This window comes from Sinocyclocheilus grahami, unplaced genomic scaffold, assembly GCF_001515645.1.
Source record: "Sinocyclocheilus grahami isolate Dianchi unplaced genomic scaffold, SAMN03320097.WGS_v1.1 scaffold21.1, whole genome shotgun sequence".
NCBI lineage: Eukaryota > Metazoa > Chordata > Actinopteri > Cypriniformes > Cyprinidae > Sinocyclocheilus > Sinocyclocheilus grahami.
Window position 1 is genome coordinate 1,481,241 of NW_015505200.1, and position 21,113 is coordinate 1,502,353.

The 21,113-nt window shown below is 36.6% G+C and overlaps 1 protein-coding gene across 5 annotated transcripts in view; it reads right to left on the reverse strand.

Moving 5' to 3' along the window:
• Nucleotides 1-2,244: 2,244 nt before the first annotated feature.
• LOC107556696 (rab effector MyRIP-like) overlaps nt 2,245-21,113 on the reverse strand; it is a 30,819-nt gene continuing 11,950 nt past the window's right edge. For 2 of the 5 annotated variants that reach the window (XM_016239877.1, XM_016239869.1), the window contains exons 4-18: nt 16,142-16,363; nt 12,775-12,911; nt 10,609-10,689; nt 10,350-10,447; nt 10,163-10,243; nt 9,467-9,586; nt 9,185-9,353; nt 8,481-9,043; nt 7,202-8,311; nt 6,976-7,035; nt 5,745-5,930; nt 5,491-5,652; nt 3,172-3,270; nt 2,895-2,955; nt 2,245-2,671 (exon numbers count right to left, since the gene is read on the reverse strand). In XM_016239877.1, the coding sequence (XP_016095363.1) occupies nt 2,658-2,671; nt 2,895-2,955; nt 3,172-3,270; nt 5,491-5,652; nt 5,745-5,930; nt 6,976-7,035; nt 7,202-8,311; nt 8,481-9,043; nt 9,185-9,353; nt 9,467-9,586; nt 10,163-10,243; nt 10,350-10,447; nt 10,609-10,689; nt 12,775-12,911; nt 16,142-16,363 (3,163 nt within the window). In that variant the 3' untranslated portion in view covers nt 2,245-2,657. The remainder of the gene's footprint in view (nt 2,672-2,894; nt 2,956-3,171; nt 3,271-5,490; nt 5,653-5,744; nt 5,931-6,975; nt 7,036-7,201; nt 8,312-8,480; nt 9,044-9,184; nt 9,354-9,466; nt 9,587-10,162; nt 10,244-10,349; nt 10,448-10,608; nt 10,690-12,774; nt 12,912-16,141; nt 16,364-21,113) is intronic. The other 3 variants (XM_016239895.1, XM_016239885.1, XM_016239904.1) reach the window with 3 other exon arrangements.

A 21,113-nucleotide genomic window follows, 5' to 3' on the forward strand; every position in this document is an offset into this window, starting at 1 on the left:
AAAATGTGAGGGGTGTACTCACTTCTGTGAGATATTGTATATATACAGTGCTGCTTGAAAGCTTGTGAACCCTTTACATTATCAGATTTTCACACAAGTCCTGAAAGTAGACAAAGACAACCCAATTAAACAAATGAGACAAAAATATTTTCTTTGTCATTTATTTATTGAGAAAAATGACCCAGTGTTACATTTCTGTGCGGTGCAAATGTATGTGAATCTCTATGATTAGCTGTTAATTTGAAGGTGAAATTAGAGTCCATCTATTCAGAGGTGTTTTCAAACAGTGGAATGACTCTTAGGGGTCATTGCCTGCCCCGTTTTATTTAGAGAACAGGGATCTATGAAAGTCTGATCATGTTTGCGGAAGTAAATCATGGCACGAACAAAGGAGATATCTGAGGACCTCAGAAAAAGAGTTTGGATACCACAAATCCACAGTCAGACAGATTGTGTAGAAATGGAGGAGATTCAAGACCACTATTACCCTCCCCAGAAGCGGTCGACCAACAATGATCACTCCAAAAGCAAGACTTTGTAATAGTCTGCGAGGTTGCAAAGGAATCCATGGTAACTTCTAAGCAACTTAAGGCCTTTCTTACATTGGCTAATGTTAATGTTCATGAGTCCACCATCAGGAGAACACTGAGCAACCATGGTGTCCATGGCAGAGTTGCAAGGAGAAAGTCACTGATCTCCAAAATAAAATCACTGCCCGTCTGCAGCTTGCTAAAGATCACGTGGACAAGCCAGAGGACTATTGGAGAATTGTTTTGTGGACAGATGAGACCAAAATATAATTTTTGGTTTATATGAGAAGTGTTCTGTTTGGAGAAAAGAACACACTGCATTCCAGCATAAGAACCTCATCCCATCTGCGAAACATGGTGGTGGTAGTATCGTGGTTTGGGCCTGTTTTGCTGCATCTGGGCCATCATTGATGGAACCATGAATTCTGAATTATACCAGCAAATTCTGAAGGAAAATGTCTGGACATCTGTCCGAGAATTGAATCTCAAGAGAAACTGGGCCATGCAGCAAGACAACAACCCCAAGCACACAAGTCATTTTACCAAAGGATGGTTAAAGAAGGACAAAGTTAATGTTTTGGAATGACCGAGTCAGAGTCTGGACCTTAATTCAATTGAAATGTTGTGGAAGGAGCTGAAGCAAGCAGTTCATCAGAGGAAATCCATAACATCACAGAGTTGAAGTGGTTCTGTACTGAGGAATAAGCTAAAACTAATACAAGATGTTGGTGCAGGAATGATCAGCAGTTACAAGAAACTTTACCTGCAGTTACTGCTGCAAAAGGGGGTCACACCAGATACTGAAAGCAAAGACTCACATACTTTTGTACTAACACTGGGTAATTTTTCTCAATAAATAAATGAAAAAAATTTATTTTTATCTAATTTGTTTGATTGGGTACTCTTTATCTATTTTCAGGACTTGTGAGAAAATCTGATAATGAATTGGGTCATATTTATGCAGAAATACAGAAAATTGTAAAGGATTCACAAACTTTCAAGCAGCACTGTGTATACATATATATATATATATATACACACACACACACACACACACACACACAGTAGCACTACTTAAAACACATTCAAAGTAAGCTCATAAATTGCAATAGTACACGCCTCAGTTTATGTCCTAATAATATCTGTGCTTTGTAATTGTAATATCTAGTTTGATTTGTATATTTGAAATGCTGTCAAACAGAAATATAGATCTCAACAACTGAAATGTTATATTGATGATTTCAATAAATGAATACCATAAATATTTCAGGTTATGTAATCAGAACAACTCAATTAAACAATAACAACAAAAATCTGTGGACAAAAATGTACTATTATTGAAATATAATGAAACAAAAAAATCCATTAATTTATACAGATAATTTACACTTTACAATAAATCAAATGTCTTTACAATAGTTTGTAAATTTCTCTATTATCTAACACATTAATTTATATTATCAGCACGTATAAAGTTCTGCATGATTGTGACACATGGCTAGAATAATCTACTCTAAATCTGACAAATCATAATCAGAAAGATTAATTAAAAAGGGATAGTTCACCATCTCTTTCATCTGTGGAACATGAAATAAAAATTGAGAAATGCCTTAAATGTTTTTTTTTTCTTCATATAATAGAAGTCAATGGTAAGAAAAACTGTTTGGTTTTCAACATTCTTTAAAATATTGGCATGAGGGTGAGTAAATGATGGCAGCGTTTTCATGTTTGGGTGAACTATCCCAGTACTTAATACTTTTTTTATTTTTATTAAAGACTTAATCGAATGATGAGCTTGATTCACAGTAATGGTAAAATATGCCAAAACAAAGCTCCACATCATTGTATAATTTTACATTACTTTAGTTGATTATTTATTTTACATTATGAGGGGAGAGAGGTACTAAAGCAATCCTATCCAAGAGTTATTTGTTTTGTTTGTTTGTGTAAAATGGCATCACTGGATGAGCGATACATCAGTCTATTTGAATCTGTCAGCCAGAGCTTGAGTCCATAAAATATTATCTATGAGCCATGAGCTTCAAGGCACATGTGATCAGTGGCTTTTTTAAGTTTGTAGTTATTTAACTTTGTGATGATTCTTGCTGATGTTTCCCACTGTCCTCATTATGCTTCTTTATCTGAAATTTACAGATAAAATTGGAAATTCAAATAATTTTCAGTGACAGATGTATGATTTGAACTATTTTAGACTTTTGAGTAATGCAACAGAAATAAATGAAGCGCATATAAAGATGATGGGTATAATTTCTGCAGCATTTTAAATTAAAACAATTAGACATTTCACCTGTAATTACACAGGTTACATGTCAGTTGTCAGTATTGATTAGGAGTAGATCTTACCTTGTTTTGGAGGTGCTGGCAGACGCCTCCTCAGTTTCCGAGATGAGCTAATGGTTTGTGTCTGAAACAAAAGTATTATGACAGTTAAAGTCATAATTAGTCATACAGTGGGGGAAAAAAGTATTTAGTCAGCCACCAATTGTGCAAGTTCTCCCACTTAAAAAGATGAGAGAGGCCTGTAATTTTCATCATAGGTATACCTCAACTATGAGAGACAAAATTGTATGAGTGTGTAAGAATATGTGTATGGATATTATTTAAAATATGAAGACAGCACCTTGGTTTTTGTAGTCTTGACCTTGGTAAATTGGGTCTGTGGAGTTACATTAAGACCTGCATTTTTCAGAGCAGCAATTCTTGAGGAAATGTCTAAAACCTGGAAAAAATAGCACAGATCAAAGCAAGTAGATTGAAAATGACTGCTTTTATTGAACAGAAAGGCTTTGCAGAAAGACTGTTATGTGAAATGTTACTGGCAGTTTTGATACACCATGGTTAGTATTAGTTTGCATAGTTCTATACAGTATGTATAGTTTACAGTATATACAGTTGTATATAGCATGTACTGTATAAAAGGAAATCTACATTATTATATTTCAGTATTATTTTTATATTCTTATAATGTTTATCTATATTTTTTAATTGGTTTTATCCTTATATTTTGAGTTTTTATTTTAATTTTAGTTCAGGTTTAGTGATTTTTTTTTTTCCATTTATTTATTTAATTTGTTCAGTTTTTTTTATTTACATTAAGCTTTAAATTATTTTTATTTCAGCTTTAGATAGTAATTCTGAAAAACCAATCACGTTTTGCTTTACAATCAGGGGGGTCTATTCCTGAAATATCTTCATTCATAATATGCATTAGCTCAAATAGGAAATATAAGGGCCATAAAAATTGATACAGTAAAAGATGTTTACAATTGGATTTTGTTAGACCATTAGACTGTGTATCAAGCCAACCCACAGTATATTTACATGCCTTTGAAAATTACAGAGAAACAGCGCTTTAAATCACGGCTATAGGAGCAATGCTATACTGGATACAAACGCGTTATGGAAGCGTCATTCAAGATGGAAAGAAAAGCGTCAATAAGTAACTGACTAATAAATTACTGGATTCAACCTCATGATAAACATGTGAGTTTGTGTAATAGGTTAAATTGCCATCACACAACAGCCAACATAGCGTTTTCCAGTTTTTCAGTGAAGCAGTTTGGATGAGATGGATATGGATATGTATATAGATATGAGCAGCTATGTGGATCTAACGACGTATATAGCATTCTAAAAAATATTTTCAAACATTAATTAAAAGTATTACAAAGTTATTGCCATTGTTTGGGGAGGAAAAAATATAGGTTGGTTCTTTTTTTAAATGTGGTGCAGGTGTGTTGAAAATAAATGGATATAAATGTAAGACAAGAGATATTTATTGGTTAAAACACTTGATCACGCAAACAATATTTTATATGAATCAGACTTACTTTTGTTTGTAAAAGTTACTTAAAGTAGGTTTTTATTTACATTGTCCACTTGCAAAACTCCAGTAGCCTACTACACACTGCAGTGATGCTGAGACAGTACCCAGATGGTCATATTGGCCCATAATTGATATTATACATGTTATTATGCCCTATATGTGTTACCGCGATTGTGCTTTAAAAGGCTAAATAAGCCATGCCATGTCGTACGCCATGTCTCTGCTCGCTGCATGTCGCACTGCGCTGCAACAGCTGTAACTGCAACTGGACGCATCAAAGCAAATGTGAGAATCATTTGTCCTTCATCGTGTGGCCATCGCGACTTGTCCAGAGTAAACAGCATCGCAGTAGATTTCTATTTGCTTTGGACGCAATGCGAGGGTATTACTGATGATGTTCGGGATCTGTGAATGATCATAAATTGTGTATAATCCTGAGTTTATCCTCATTCACTGATCCTGATGGAAATATAAAGAAGCCTTAAACAACAGGGGTGCAAAATGAATCTGCTCCCGCCCTGACTGTAAAGCAAAACGTGATTGGTTATAGCGAAGTGTGGCTGTTATCTGATTGGCTTGACGCTAGAATTGTCTCAAAATCCACAAAAATACGTGCAGCGATCCACAAATGCGCAGAGATTTCTTCAAACATACAGGACGTGATTCACAAATAAATGCCAGGCAAAGTTGTGTTTGTAGAATAAAAATATATTTGTGAATATATTTTTTATTTGCAAGTCTCATTTTTTTGATTTGTGAATATGTTTGGTTTTTGTTAATCGCTTTACATTTATTTGTGGATCATACTCTATTTATTTTGAATAATGCAACAATTCTACCCCCATATTTCATTACTGAAATTTTTTTTTTTTTTTCCACTTAGTTTCCAAGGCAACATTTCAAATTTCTGTACGTTTTTCATCTTATATTTATATTTACATTTTAATTTATCTTTATTTCAATTAACTAAAACAATTTAAATAGTTTAAGTAAACGATAACATTTGTTATATTACTCATTAATTCAAGTGTAACTGCATATTCAGAGCTATGAGATGCTGCTGCTGAGATTCAGAAAGCGAGAGAGAGAGCACAGCATCCAGGCCGAACACACCTGGAGCTCAGACTGCTGCACCTGAGCTGCTGCAGAAGCCACCTGGTCCTCCAGATGAGACAGCTCACTTTCAGTGGTGGATCCACTGATGCTGCGCGCACACTCCTCCAGATCCCCCAGTTCAGCCTCAAGCCCGTACACTGTACCTGCCGCCACATACACCTGCACACAGTGAAATGAATCTGAATAAATTGAGAAGTAGCTCATAAATGCCCAGTGGCATGAGAAATGTTAATCTCAGAAAGAATCCGTACATTCTCCTCGAGTCCGCTGAGCTGCTCATCCAGTCTTCTGGCCTCGGCAGGGGGAATTACCGAGACGTCACTGTGGTCTGACTGGCATTGTCCACCGACCACAGATCCGTGAATCAGATCCTCTGTAGCATTCAGTACTTTTAGCACTTCTGTGGTGATGCTGCGCAGTGATGTGGCCGAGTACTTCTATTTACGATAAATGCACAGAGGAAGGTACTGTAACTTTACACATTAACGTTCACATTCATATAAATGGAAATGAATGGGGCATAGGGCAGGTCTAGTGTGACAACACCTGCATTAGCAAAATTATTAATACCGATTTAATGAATACAATTTACATTAAATTACTTTTTTGGATGGGCCAACTGCATGCCATATTCTTTATGTAGACAATACATCTGGAACAGGCTGAGAAACTGAATCACTTATTTATGGAAGCCCATTACCAACCACATAAGAAAAATAATGCTTTGTTAAATCTTAATTATGACATAAAAAGCCACAATTAGAAGATAAAAAGATTTATGAGATTTAAAGAATCAAAATTATGACATACTATCTCATTTTTGACTGATTATGTTATGATTTCAACTTTTACCTCATAATTATGACTTAGTATGTCATAATTATGACATAAAAAGCATGAAATGTAAAAAATTGACATACTAAGTCATCACTTTTATCTTAGTATGTCAATTTTTACATTTTATAGAAAATATGACTTTTTGGTTATGTAGCAGAAATGGGCTTCCATACTTATTTACATTGTGTCTACATTTTGTAGGTTATAATGAGAGGATTTGCAAGTGTGCAGCTGTCAGTGAGCTTGGATTGAAAACAAATCTGCCATTTGAGTGCCACTGAGTGGATTTAAACACCTCCGACTGGCCATTGTGTGTGCTCAATGTGCTCAACCAACATATCTGTAATTGCTTACAATGCTAAATGCTGTGGGGGAAAAAAACGTTGACCCAACTTGAATAAATCTAATTAGAATATTATAATCCACATTTTTTATGTGGTAGCCATAATCATATTCATGATTATTTATTGATTAATTGTGCTCTAACAGAATGTATAATATGTCAAATATAACAAACAATGAGCCCAGAGTCAGACAGCAGATGAAAAAGTACAGAAAAGAGAGAAAGGAATATGTACAATTATCCTAGTAAATTATGAGTGCATCAATAAGAGCAAACTGTCCATATTAGTATACAATCATCACCTGTTGTAGTATATTGGAGATTAAATGTAGGTTTTTCTCTATGTCCAGCATGTGTGCATCCTAACAAAGATCAAATAGAGGCAGAAGACAAAGAAAGAAATAAGAAATAAAGAAGAGCTTCAGAGAAATAGGTTAAGCAGATAAAATAAAAGCATGTTAGTTGCAAGCAACTAAGGTTACTGCAGCATGTAGCGTTTAGTATATATACACTGTAGTTAGTTGTTACCTTGTAGATCTCCTCCGGTGACAGATACTCCTCCTGACCATATGGGGCGCTGTGCTGAGTTGTGGGGTACCGCTGTGCCTCCCTTTTTTCAATCAAGTCACTTCGACTGTTGCTGTCCTTCTCTTGAACTTTCTCTTCTGGTGATTTGCTGCATTGTTTGTCTTCCGTCTCCTCTGTATCTTCAGAATTTGTATTCTCAGCTCTGCTCTGCAGTCCTTCAACTGCATTTCCACAATCTTTTATTTCAGCTTTTTTCTCTTCAGTCTGAACTTCTTGCTCGTTCTTTGTCTCTTCAATTCTCTCTCTAGCTATCTCACTTTGTGTATCGGTCTCAGCAAGTGTCTGTTTTTGGCTCGCAGAGCTCATTTCTTCTGACATTTGTGTCTCACCCGTGTCCTTTTGCTCACAAATGTCCTGCTTTGCCACAGTGTCCTTTTGTCTTTTCTCTGATTTCTCTGCATGGTTTTGGGTTTTCTCATCATATTGTATAATTTTGGTTCCATCTGTCCTGTCATTTACCAGCAGCAGCTCAGTTCTTATTGACCGATTTACACCCTTGGTTTCAGTTTGATACTCAGACCTGTCCAGTTCATCTTCAGTGGAGGAAAGTAGTGTCTCGCTGACCTGACTGGTCAACTCTCTCAGTATGGAAGTCAGGCCATCTTTCAATATCTCAGTTGATCTCACTTGATTTGTGGATTCAATTTCATCTGATATTTCTTTTGAATCAGCCTCAATCTTCAATGAAGCATCTCCCATAACTTTATCTCCCCATTTTGCGTTTGTCTTATTTTCTTCATTCCCCATTTGATACTCCAACCTGTCCAGTTCATCCTCAGTGGAGGAAAGTTGCATTTCTCTGACTTGACTGGTCAGCTCTTTCAATTTGGAAGTCAACTCCTGATCTAAAGATCCAACTACACCAAGGGCCCCATGATTGTAATAGCTGGGAGAATTGAGACCAAGTCCAAATGGATCAGGGGTCACGGCTCCAGAGCTCAAGATGTCAGGGGTCGCAGTGTCTGAAGTGTCTGAAGTGCCATGCAATGCTGAGTCTTGTTTCACATAACGCCTCTTCATCAGAGCATCTAAGAGGTGGCTATTGGAATCCTGCCAATATATAATCAGAGTCATGAAATACAAAAAAAAAAAAAGTGTATTCTAATACAATAAAATAATTTATTTTATTTTTATAGGTTCAGAAAACTTATATTAGTGTAATAAAGGGTATAAAACTGAACTTAATACAAAAAAAAATTCAGATATTATTTTTTGTTACCGACTGTCCTTTCCACTCTGCCTCCTCTCTCTTATTTTTCCTCCTTCGCCGTGACCTTTTGACACTGCTGTCCTCTAGGCCATCCTCGCTGCTTTCAGCGCCTCCTGGATTGAAATTGATATCCATGACATTTGAGCGGCGGGCGGATGAGGGTCGCCTGTGTTCTAGTGGCACTTTTCTCTTCAAGAAGGGCAGCACAGTTTTCTGGGACAGGGGTGGCGGCCCATCCTGTCCTGAGGAGTTCTCAGCATCAACATTCAAGGTGTGTGCAGTGAGGTGTTGTGCTTGTGCATTCAAAGGCAAGGTTGCTTGATGGCCGTAGGACTCTGGGTAACCCAACTGCTTATTGGCAGACATTTTACGCCGAAACTCTTCCAGTGCAGCTCCCCAGACCCCATTAGCTTCAGGCTCTGTTTCTGAGCCCATCTCATCGTAAGCTGACACCACGCCAGACTCCCTTTCCAAGACGCTGTAGACCAGACTTTTGCGCTTAGTTAAAAGGCCTGGTCGAGAGAGCAGGTTGCTCTGATAAGCAATCCAGTTACCATCAGGACTCTGTAACACTGAAGCATATTACACACGTATATAAATGAAGGTAGTCAACATTTATAAAATTCAAAATAATTTAAAATCTCTCTGTCATAAACAGGAGAAGTTAATTAACTGTGATTGAGAATCATATGGATTTAAGTCAAGGATCTAACTGGAATTGTCCAGTCGGTCGACACTCCTCCAGCTAGGCATGGCCTGGACAGGCATAGTTTCTTCCTTCATTTCCAGAGTATGACTTATAGAAGATGAAGGTCTTGACCCAGTGTTAGCATGCTGGTCTGTTTTCTCATCAGTCATGAGACAGAAAGCTGAGCGAGACCTCTGAGGGGAGAGGAAACATTTCATTCAGCAAACATTAAAGCAAAAGAACAATCCAAAAGCATTGCAAAATTGCAGGTGATCCAGCCTTTAAAAGAAATAAAAAGCCACTGTACCCAGAGAGAAGCATCAAAGGCACTCTGGGTTTGATCAGGAGAGATTCCATCACTGTTCTGGTTCAGATTACATCCAGACTGCATCTCATCAGTCTGTTGATCCCTTTTCCGGCGGACAATCTGATGTTCAAATATTCCAATATAATAGGTTTATGCAAACATTGTCAAAATTGATAAACAATAATATGATAATTTTAAATTAATAGAATAATTTAAAATGATATATAGCCAAAAAGTATTTTAAATTGAATATTATATCAACACATATATTCCTATTCAACATATGTTAAAGAATACAATTCTTCATTATCTTTTTTATGTAAACCAAGAGTGTACAGAATATATACAGATACCCAGATCTTAATACATTCAGATGACACATGATCCTTCAGAAATCATTCTAATATGCTGCTTTGGTGATCAAGAAACATTTCTTATTATACAAGAGTTGTGCTGTTAAATATTTTTGTGGAAATCTTGACACTTTTTTTAGGATTCTTTGATGAATAGAAAGAAAAAAACAGCATTTATTTGAAATAGAAATATTTTGTAACATTACAAATGTCTTTGCAGTCACTTTTAATTAATTTCATGCGTCCTTGTTGAATTCATAGATTCTTGCTGAATACACACTGAATTCTACACAATGTAAAACTCTACATTCATGAAAGGTCATTGCTGTCACGTGTTACTTACTTTCTGTACTATAGTTGTGGTTAAGTCCTCTATCAGCTCTCCTCTGTTCTCTCGCAAATAATGAGCTTCATTCTGCTTCTCCTACAAAAGCAAATGTCAAATAGCTGCCATGTCAAACGTTGCAAGTTACTGAATAGCAAGAATGAATGAATGAATAATCTTGTGCCTATTAATGGAAAAGTCTTACTTGAATGCCAGTCTGGCTCTCAGCCTTAGCAATGGCTTCATCTATGGCCTCTTCTGCCACCCGCTGTGCCACATTAATAGTCTCAGCCATGCTGTGCTCTGGAGAGAGACATAATAATTAAAGACATAATAAATCAAAGAAAATGGGCATATCATTGTCAAGTGTTTTCAAATGTCCACTTTATGAAACTAATAAAAATCTAAACTACTGATATACAGTAACAAACCATACATATTTAATAAATTATTTGATCACAAACCTTCACTTTGCTTGTAAAACGTCGAGTCGCTCTCATATATACTACTCTCATTGCAGACACTCTCCTCACAAGTGCTGCCCTCTGTTGGTGCAAAAAAATGTTACAGGTGATTTCATCAGAGAAACTTTACAACGCTTTATAATCTATCCATTTTCAGTTGCAGAGCATGCATAACTTTAGAAAGTGTATGTATGTTGCATGCCATGAAGAAACACTTAATGCCTCGATTTCTGAGGGCATCAAACTTTTATAAAAAAGAACATCCACATAATAAAATGTCTAAGTTTCTTTTCTACTTTTTCCTAATAGTCTTTCATCCATTATTAAAATAATATTCTCAAGAGTAATAAGGTAGGACAAGAGTGGAATAGACAGCTTGACTCAATATTAAATGAGAAAAAACAAGTACAACCATATGCATCAAACATTTCTGTTGTTGTTGTTAGTGTCACTGACAAACTGTTCCTGTGATAAACTGAGAAATTCAACAGCACTTCCAGTTCTGACACATGATTTTATAGTGGTGTCAACAGTTTTCTCTCTCTGACAGACACAGTCTTAGTCTGAGAGCTGTCGGATGACAAATCATTTGATTGGTAAATACTGGCATATTGGCCATACGGACATACAGTGGGGAAAAAAAGTATTTAGTCAGCCACCAATTGTGCAAGTTCTCCCACTTAAAAAGATGAGAGAGCCCTGTAATTTTCATCATAGGTATACCTCAACTATGAGAGACAAAATGAGAAAAAAAAATTCAGAAAATCACATTGTAGGATTTTTAAAGAATTTAATGGCCTCAGGTCTACATAGAGCCATTTAAAGTGCTCCCCTCAAGCCAGTGAAGGTCAATCTGCCTCTGAAGTCACCGACTACCACTCTATAAAAACATCTGCCCTTTACATTCAAGCCAGTGTTTACGCCTACACTCTGCTGAGGAGAGCAAATCAAAGTAATGTTATGAATCTAGCTTTTTCTATGAGATAAGCTGAAGACTGATGTTGCAGCTTAAAAACCTATCCTATAATGCTATAAGCTTATTGCTCCATTCTTAGTCCGACGTTAAACTCAAACAGATTATCTCCTAGCTTTTTTTCTGCATCAAATTTCCAAAAGCCTGACCACATAGTGCAGTGTGTTTTGTGGCCAAAGCTCTTTATATTTCATTGTCACTGTAATGGTTTTACTCTCCTCCACAGAGAGCTATTGTTCCTCAGAGGTTACAGGGGGAGGTGACAAACATCCACAGTCATGGTCATCCATAGTTAATGTGGCATTGGCCTTGCTCTAAACTGCTGTCCTCTTCATGGAGAAGACATTCTCTGCTCACAGACCACAGCAAAACTTAAATGGAGGCTGGACATAGATCGTAACTCATTTAGTGTTGTGCCCACAAACACAAGCTAAGGAGCTTCAAAATGGCGTGGAAGAGAAACATAATCAGAGAGATTTTTTACACTTCCAAACAAGGGTGCACAGTAAAAATATTGTGAATTAGCAGTATATTTCTGGCTACTACTTTCTGGCTTTATTAATAGTAGTTTTTTAACTGTAAAAATGCACTGTATACTTTGACTTTCCAGTGCACATGGAGCAGAAAATGATTACATTTTCAATTTCTGAATAATATCTTTCTGAATAGCAGTATTTTTTTTTTTTAGGCAAGTGGATAAATTATTTACCTGTTAATGTAATAAGTAATTACTGAATAGAATTATGTGTATATGCTTGATTTTGATTCATTATTTAAATGTTAGGAATACAAGAGGTAAAGGATCTTTCAGGTCATAATCAAAGTGCACAGTGACCCTTCCTCCATAAACATGAATAATTCTCAGAAATCCTGCTACAGTTAAATTGGATACAGAGGAAGCCAGTCAGACCAGACAAGCCCTGTCTGCTCTTCCCTTAACCCTCATGAATTAGTGCTAAATACATGCGCGCACATGCAACCATAAGCTGTGAAAAAGACAGAGCTAGGGAAGAAAGGAAAATCTAAAACTGACATATCCACTGAATGCAGATGACATTTGAAATGGAGCATCTTCTACAAACATGCAACATGTAAACCAGCTCTTTTATCTCCAAAATATATATCAAAATACATTATAAATTGTCAGTGTGAATTTTCAAGGAAGGTCATACAATAGTCCAGATGGCGAGTACCTGTAAGCTCTGCTAGCGCTCCATGCTCGGCTGCATGCCTCCTGTAGAGGTTCTTTAATACTTTGGCACTGCCAAACCTTTTAAAACGCCTTCTCACATTATTGTAGAACCATTCCAGTGACTGTGTCTTTAGTAGCCTGGAAATACAGGAACAAGGCCACATTATAATGCATTTTTAAGAGCATTCCTGAGTTTCTGTTTATGTTACACTGATTAAAACCTTTGACAATACAAGTACATAACATATGATTATGAAGACCATGACATTTGTTCTATAATCATAGACACAAGGTCCTATAATCAAGCACACGCACAAACATATATACAAAGAAAGGTCATAGACAGTCAAAGACACTTTTTAGCATGCTCAGTATCAAAGAGCTGGTTACGCCTGTGCTACACTAATATTCAGACTCTCACTGCTCAAGAAACAAATAGCTCCATGTTGCCATGCCACCAATAGCAGAAGTCCAATAGTTTGAATTCAAATGAGTTTTTTTTTTCAGAGGAATTGCCTGCCGAGAACAAATAAGATTATTGTTTATTTTGCATACAGTAAGAAATAGTGTCAAAAAGAAAATTTAAATTCTGAAGAATTGTTATTCTTATGGTCCAGGGAGCAGGCCAAAATTGCCAAGAATTTTAGCATTCAATAATTATCAGTCAACAATTATGTTACCAACATTATATCAACAACCAAGTTTTAATCATCTGTTTAAAAAGAAAAAAAAGAATTATGCAGAGAAATATGAGATGTTGCTAAAGATTGCAGTGTTGCTTTCATTCTTAAAATAGCATTCTGTGTCCTTTTACCATAATGTACAGACACACCCCTGAGGGCAAATTATATTTTTTCCTAAAGAAAAAAATGTAACTTTAAGATAGACCTTATATGGTAATTACTTGTTTAATCATTTATTTAATGAACTAGACAAGAAGCCACACAAATACTGTATACAGATAGCTTAGATCCTACATATACCTGTTCTGTCCATAAGTATAGCATAAATTGAAATTGCCTGCTTCGAATCAGTAATGATCTAACTAATACACTGATATTTGCAGTTAAAACTGGAATTAAAACTGGAATATTACGTGTGGACAGAGAAGATACAAGTGGATGTGTATAGTATCAAATTTCAATTTCACTGATGGACGTAATCTCTGTTCAAGTGTGAGTGTATATGTATAAGACAGGAAACTGAAGAAAAAAATCCTTCTATTAATAATAAATAAATAAATACAACAATGTCTTGTACAGAAATGCAGGACTTTTGTAGGACATAGTAACCTTCCATGCACAGTGTGTGAAGCGTAAAGCTCTTGGGTTTCATTAAAAATTATGTCACAGCACTACAGATTCATATCACATCTCAGAAAGTCACCCTTCACTGGTTAGCAAAATCAAATGAGTTGAACCTAAAGTGAAGTTTTTCTAAGGTAATTTATATGTTTGCAGGCCAGTATTTGTCCATTAGTGCATGTAAGAAGCGCAAAAATATTTTCTGTCTTGGTTCAGTAGTATTCTGACCTACAGCAATCTGTGACATTTACAAAGGCCTTTGAGTGCAATGTCATGTCGTGCTCTATACTTGCATTGTACATAATTATTTTGATGACTGTAGAAGTCTTCACAGTGTTATCCGAACCCTCAACAGGAGGGTTATTGCACTTATTGTCTTTCATTAAACCATGTGTGTAAACAAACCCACAAATGACTAATGGGTGCTACAAAAAGGTGCTTGGAAATATATGTGAGACACAACTCATGAACATAAACACCAGTGGCGGCTCGTCGGGGGAGGCAGGGGAGGCACAGCTTCCCCATAATTTTGAGGTGAAAATGGGATTTTAAATGTTAATAAAATTCACAGTTCATTTCAGTTCATGTCTCAGAATGTGTATATTTTGTTTGTAATTTCACAGTTGTAATACCATAACGTGAAAGTGCCGCTTTTCTATCGCGAATGTGCCGAATCTGCTGATGTAATTACAACCGCTAATGATAGAGAAGGGTAGGGGGAGGCCAGAGGAGACGCTGAGCTCTCGTGCCTCCGTTGGTAAAAAAAATTTGCCAATCACCATCGAGTGTTCACTTTCAGCGCTGAGGAGTGTTGAGAAAAGAACCCTTGCAAGGGAGGCTAGCCTCCCTTCTGATATCAACCAATCATCATAGATATTAGTTTGAACGTCTGCTGTTGCGCTGATAATGTACTAAGTACATATGATGAGTAGCGATATTGAATATTTGATTACCAACAGATTTACCAAGCTGTCATTCAAACAGTATATATACAAATTTAAAAAGAAAGGGAAAACAGCCTAAGCTGGATATAGGCTACAGCAGTCGGCTTAATTAAATGGCGCAACAGGCAGCTCTTTTAACACAGACTTTTAAGAAGAGATGGATGTTTGCTTCAAGTGATAGGCCAGGTAAGTGAAATTATATTATCTTGCTGTATGTGTGTTGTTTTCTTTACGTTTTCTGACTAAAAGCAACCAAAAAGCTAATTTAAAGTGGTTAAGCAAATAATAATAATAATAATAATAATCGGCAGGGATCCCAGTCCAATACAATTAGTGTGCCTCCTCTATTTTAAAACCCACGAGCCGCCACTGATAAACACAAGCACATTTTCACAGTAAAACAAACAGTCCATTTACAGACCTAGTCCTGAACCCTTCAGGATGTAATTTTTGTTATTTTATTGTAAATTAACTGGGCTCTTTTTTATTTATTTTAATTGTGTAAAAAGACATTTAACTTCTTTTTACCAGTCCATATATATGTTTTTATTTATTTATTTAGAAAACCGACTTTCAGTCTTCAGTGTTTACTAGGAATCATCAAATAATAAAATTCTGACTGATTATTCTATACTATTTTGTCTAAATAAAATTTAAATATACTGCTAAAAACAAATACATTTTATTAAATGTTACAAGTGAATTTTGGCATCACAACATTATAATGTACATTACAAAATAATTGATATTCATTTTTAGATTTGCAAAAGTTATTTAACTGTTATTAAATTTTTAGTGTTTTTAAGATTCAAGTGAGAATTAAACATAGCAAAGGTAATCTTAATGTAAAAAAAAAAAATTTAAATACTGTAAGGGAAATTAGCATGTAAAATTAAATATCCAATACTGACTGATACTGTCAATTAAAAAATATCTGATATCAACCTATAACTGACAAAGCACCACTTTATCATGTATTCCTAGATTTTAAACCCTGATAACATCCAGAAGCATCATGAGCCTTTTACCTGCAGGTGTTTCCCACTAAAGCCCCCTGACGGAGCTCATGCTCACTCTGTCTCCGAACCTCAACAGCTCTTGTTAGCGTGGCAATACTGACCTGGTCTTCTGGCAGGCGGAGCACAGCCAGCCTTTGTCCTTCTTACTATATGTGCAGCAGCCCTTGCAGACGTTGTAACAGCAGTCCAGGCAGGAACATCTTGGGTTGAGCAGGAACGTGAAGGGAGAACAGCAGCGGATGCAGCAGCGCTCATTAAACCTGTGCTGCCGCGACAGCAGAACAGACCGACTGCCCTCCTCAACCAGTGCCTTCTTCATCTCACTAGAGCGAGAGAGAGAGAGAGAGAGAGAGAGAGAGAGAGAGAAGAAAATAGAAAAACAACTGTGATACAAAGTATTTGACTAAAATGATCTAAAATGATTAAGCTAATGCATAGTTGTCTGAGTATTAGGATAATGCATTAAAAACATAGATAATTAATCTCCATGGAAGGCAGGCTGTAGTGCCCTATAAGTGGATCATGTTCACATGACATCTGCGTGTGGACAGATGTGCTGCATTTGCCCTTCAACGTCTTAAATCTGTCTGCAATTCCAGCCATACTGTAGCCTCCAGAGAGGAGAGAGCAATTCAGAGCAAAATTGCTCTGACATTTAGCAGAAAGACAAGAGACCTAACACTATTTAATGGACCCTTTTCACATTTCCGGGTTTCTCAGCAGCGGAAGTCGTCATAGTTGGGTTAACTTGAAGAGCACTGAATGGGAGAGTACTACAAATATATTTTTTACATTCCCATTTGTTCAAATAGCAAAAGAAAAACTCCACGATAGTGTTTTCGTGACTTTCAATAAAAGGAAAAAAATTGAGAGACTGATAGCGGCAGTCAGAAGAGAGTACGATGTCAAATTGATCATCCCTCCCATAGACGCTGCATTAGAAACACCCTTGCATTAGCATTAACTGTTTTTTTGTAATTTGATGAAAAGGTGATATAATGCAAAGAATAGTGCTATAAACGTACATACATTTAAAAAAATACAAATATGAAAAACTTTCGAGGATTTACGATGAGTCTTGTGAAAAGGGTCCATAGAGGATTGCAACCAGCACATACACATTTTATTTGGACTAGGTCCATTAGATTTATGCTGCTTAAAGGGGTCATATGATGTGATTTCAAACTACTTTGTTTGGTCTTCCAAAAGAGGACGATATCTGCTTCGTCATGCTTGGAGCTGATCCGTGCTGGTTGCTGAGGAAATACAACAACTTGCGCTGTGGATCGCCGGATCGGCTTTCACCGTGGACGAAGCGGAGTCCAGCCCGGGGTCGTCACATGTGGTTGCCGCAAGCCTCCTTCGTCGAATCCGCCGGCCGCGCCGTTCTCAAGCCCGCCGCCTCTGCTCACTCTAGCCCTCCGGCCGTTCCTCACTCAAGCCCCCGGCCTCTGCTCACTCTAGGCCACCGTGTGTGACGCTGCGTTTCGACGGAAATGTTACGCGCCTTACCATACTGTGATGCTGTGTCCCGGCACAACGAGACAAAACCAATAAAACCCATTACAAACGAGGCATTTGTTGCATCCAGTGGGGACATAATTACTGATTATAATGACTTATACTGTATTTTTACGCATTGCATATCGCGCCCATTTGTGATCGGAGAAACGACAAACAACAAGCACTACTCTATACTGCTCAAAAATCGCATTTGAATGGTCAATGGCAAATTCTTTAAATATGAAAACATACTTACAGGCTGTGAGTCAGAACAGACAGCATTGTAGGCTACTCTCCCAGGTTCAGGAAACAGTCCTCCGTAAAATGCGTTGCTCACATCTGAATATTTGGGTTGAACTGTTCTGGAACAGTGTTGTAAATACAACTTAACCACTGATTTCTAGTTGTGTCCTCTTTTGGAAGACCAAACAAAGTAGTTTCGCTTTCACAACGAAACACACAGTGTCTCCACGACATGGCGGCAGCGGCAACAACAATACAGCGAGAATCAAAGTTACACCTTCTTTCTTTGCGTAAACACTGCGCAAAACTGCAATTGCATCCTTTAAAATTTAAATAATTTTAAATTATATGTCATGATACATACTGTTCTAAAAGCAAACCTATGACTCATAGAGAGAGAAGCTTACAAAGAGTGGAGGAATGAAAAACTAGAAAGGAAGCATTGTATTGAAAATCTCTGCTTCAGGTGTGGCGTTTACTTTGTCTCTCCAAACAACGCCAACAGGAAATCATTACGAATGATTAGAGCCCCAGCTTGAACGGATCGGCTCCAGTGAATACTGAGAGAGGGGAACTGAGGATAATCTCAGCAGATTTAAAACAGACAAACAGAGGAAAGAAAAAAAATGGAAAAGAAAACATAGGCTTTGATGACATAATGCACATGCAAGGGTGGATAATACATTACAGTGATGTTGATGTTGTAACTGTAAACTTAGCAAACACAAATTTATAACACTGCATTTTTGCATCTGTGTGTGCACACAGAAATTGTTTGCTGACAAATTTGTGCCAAAACCTCCCTTTGGGGACATTTTGTGCATGCATATGCTTGAACTCAGTGAAAAACAACTCTTGCACTAAATCCAAGATGCATGTAGTTTGTAGATTAATCTCTAAATGTGATATTAAGACCCTACAAATACAAACTAGAGATTACAAACAGCTTTCCACCAGTTCGTCTAGACTGAATCAGTGGCAAGATGCATTTAAAGTAACAGCCAAAAAGCAAAAAAAGAAGATAATAGCTGAAAATTCTAACAGACCTGAGCAGGATCAATTTCATGTCCCTACAATCACCCACGGTGATGATACCCCATCAGGGGTCTCTCCAATGAACTTATAATTGGATACTCAGCAGGCCATTTCCACAGAGTTCTCAGAAATATGGTCTGTTGTTTACAAAGCAAGCTGTTAGCAGAGAACAGCAGAAGTGTCCTGTGCCAGTATGGTGCAGATCCAAGGGAAGGTCTACTAAGTAACTCATGCCAGATAGCCAGACTGGGCACAGGTGGGTCAACCGAAGCCAATATTTTTTACTAAGTCATCTGACAGACCAGTATCTATCATGAATGGCAGGTTATATATATTAGATACAATCTGCAACTACAGTACACAATTTGCCGTAATTACAAGATTCCAACTTGGAAAAAGAATTCATGTCCTTGTAGAACTCATAATTACCATCTGTAATATGGGAATTTTCTGAGAGCTTCTACTTGCATGGCGTGAACGCAGATCTTGAGTATTTGACAACAGCATTATCTAACTGACTTGATAATGTCTTTATCGATCAGTTTCTTTCTCTGTTAGGATGCAGCTGACAAGACAGACTCCAGTAAGAATCCTCAGCATTGATCAAGCAAGTCCACATCTAACCCATCTAGAGTGGGACTCATCTTGGAAGAAAACTTTGTAATGGATGAACCGACCGATCTCAGGCCTTCTATGTCCATTTTTTCAGACTGATTTATGCTCTGCACCTGGACTAAGTGTATGAAAAGCACTTTATATTTTATTCAGCAGGTAATACTCAACCTCAGAAAAAGTGAGTTAGCACCTAAAATTCAATACTGCCAATATTGTGAACTCGGAGTGGAATAAAACCATATAGTTTTGATGTCGTTTGTTGTGATTCTGAGATAAACTGTTTTATGTTAGTTTGTTAAACAAATTTTTTCATGTTTTATGGTGAAATGTTTTCAGATAAAAAAAAATTCATGTTTTGTTGTTTTTTTTAATTAACGTTTGGAATTGAATTAAAATAAAACAGAAAATTGCATGAATGTTCCTTTATTTGTTTGCTTTTTTCTTAATTTTCTAGTTTAACAAATTGGAAAAATAAAACAACTGATATAGATTTAACTTGGAAATTACACTGAAAAAATTTATTCAACCAATTAAAAATAATTTAGGGTAATGATTCACATCTATATTTTTTAACTTGAGCCAATGAAAAATAAATAACTTGCCCTAAACAATATTTTCTATGTTTATGAAAACTATAAAAAAAATAATTTCTTAAATGAGAATTTTTGTTTTGATTAAATATATATTTTTTGTTTGGATCAAAAATCGAATTTAAATTAATTGACTGTCTTCAACAAGAAAAATATACTTTGTGCCAGGTTTTATAAAATAGTTTTCATAGACATAGAAAATATTGTTTAGGGCAAGTTATTTATTTTTCATTAGCTCAAGTTAAAAAATATAGATGTGAATCATTACCCTAATTTTTTTTAATTGGATGAATGAAACATTTTTTTCAGTGTAGTCTTTCTATGGAGATTCAGCATAGACAGAACTGAGAGAAAACTAGTTCTCTAATTTAAATAAACTCTCATGAAGAATCAGGTTTGGATGCGTAAGAACAGCTTGAAACAAGCCACACAAATATTCACATAGCTTTTGTATAGTCTAGATCAGTGGTTCCCAACCCTGGTCCTGGAGGCACCCCAACACTGCACGTTTTGCATGTTTCCTTAATCAAACACACCTGATTCAGGTCACCAGCTCATTAGTAGAGACTCCAAGACCTGAAATTGGTGTGTCAGAGAAAGGAGACATGCAAAATGTGCAGTGTTGGGGTGCCTCCAGGACCAGGGTTGGGAACCACTGGTCTAGATAACCCACTGAATAGTGTGCTACAAGCCAAAATGTCTGCCCAGAATCACTATGTTCTGTGTGCAGTTCCATTACATTTTCTCTTCATGTAATGGATTAACAGCATCCTCACAAAAATGACAGAATCTGTCATCTGTTTGAAAACTTGAAATGAAATGAAAAATCATGGATGAGTGCATGGATAGATGGCGGACTCTAGCGTGTCTTTCCAGATTTTTTCCAAAGGCTGATTTAGATCAGTAGTACCCAACCACGGCTTTGAGTACCCCTGGGGGTACTTAAGTAGGTTCTAGACGGTATTTGGAAAGTACAGTGGTGTGAAAAGGTTTTTGCCCCCTTCCTATTTTTTTAATTTTTTGCATATTTGTCACACTTAAAAGATTCAGATCATCAAACTAATTTTAATATTACACAAAGATAATG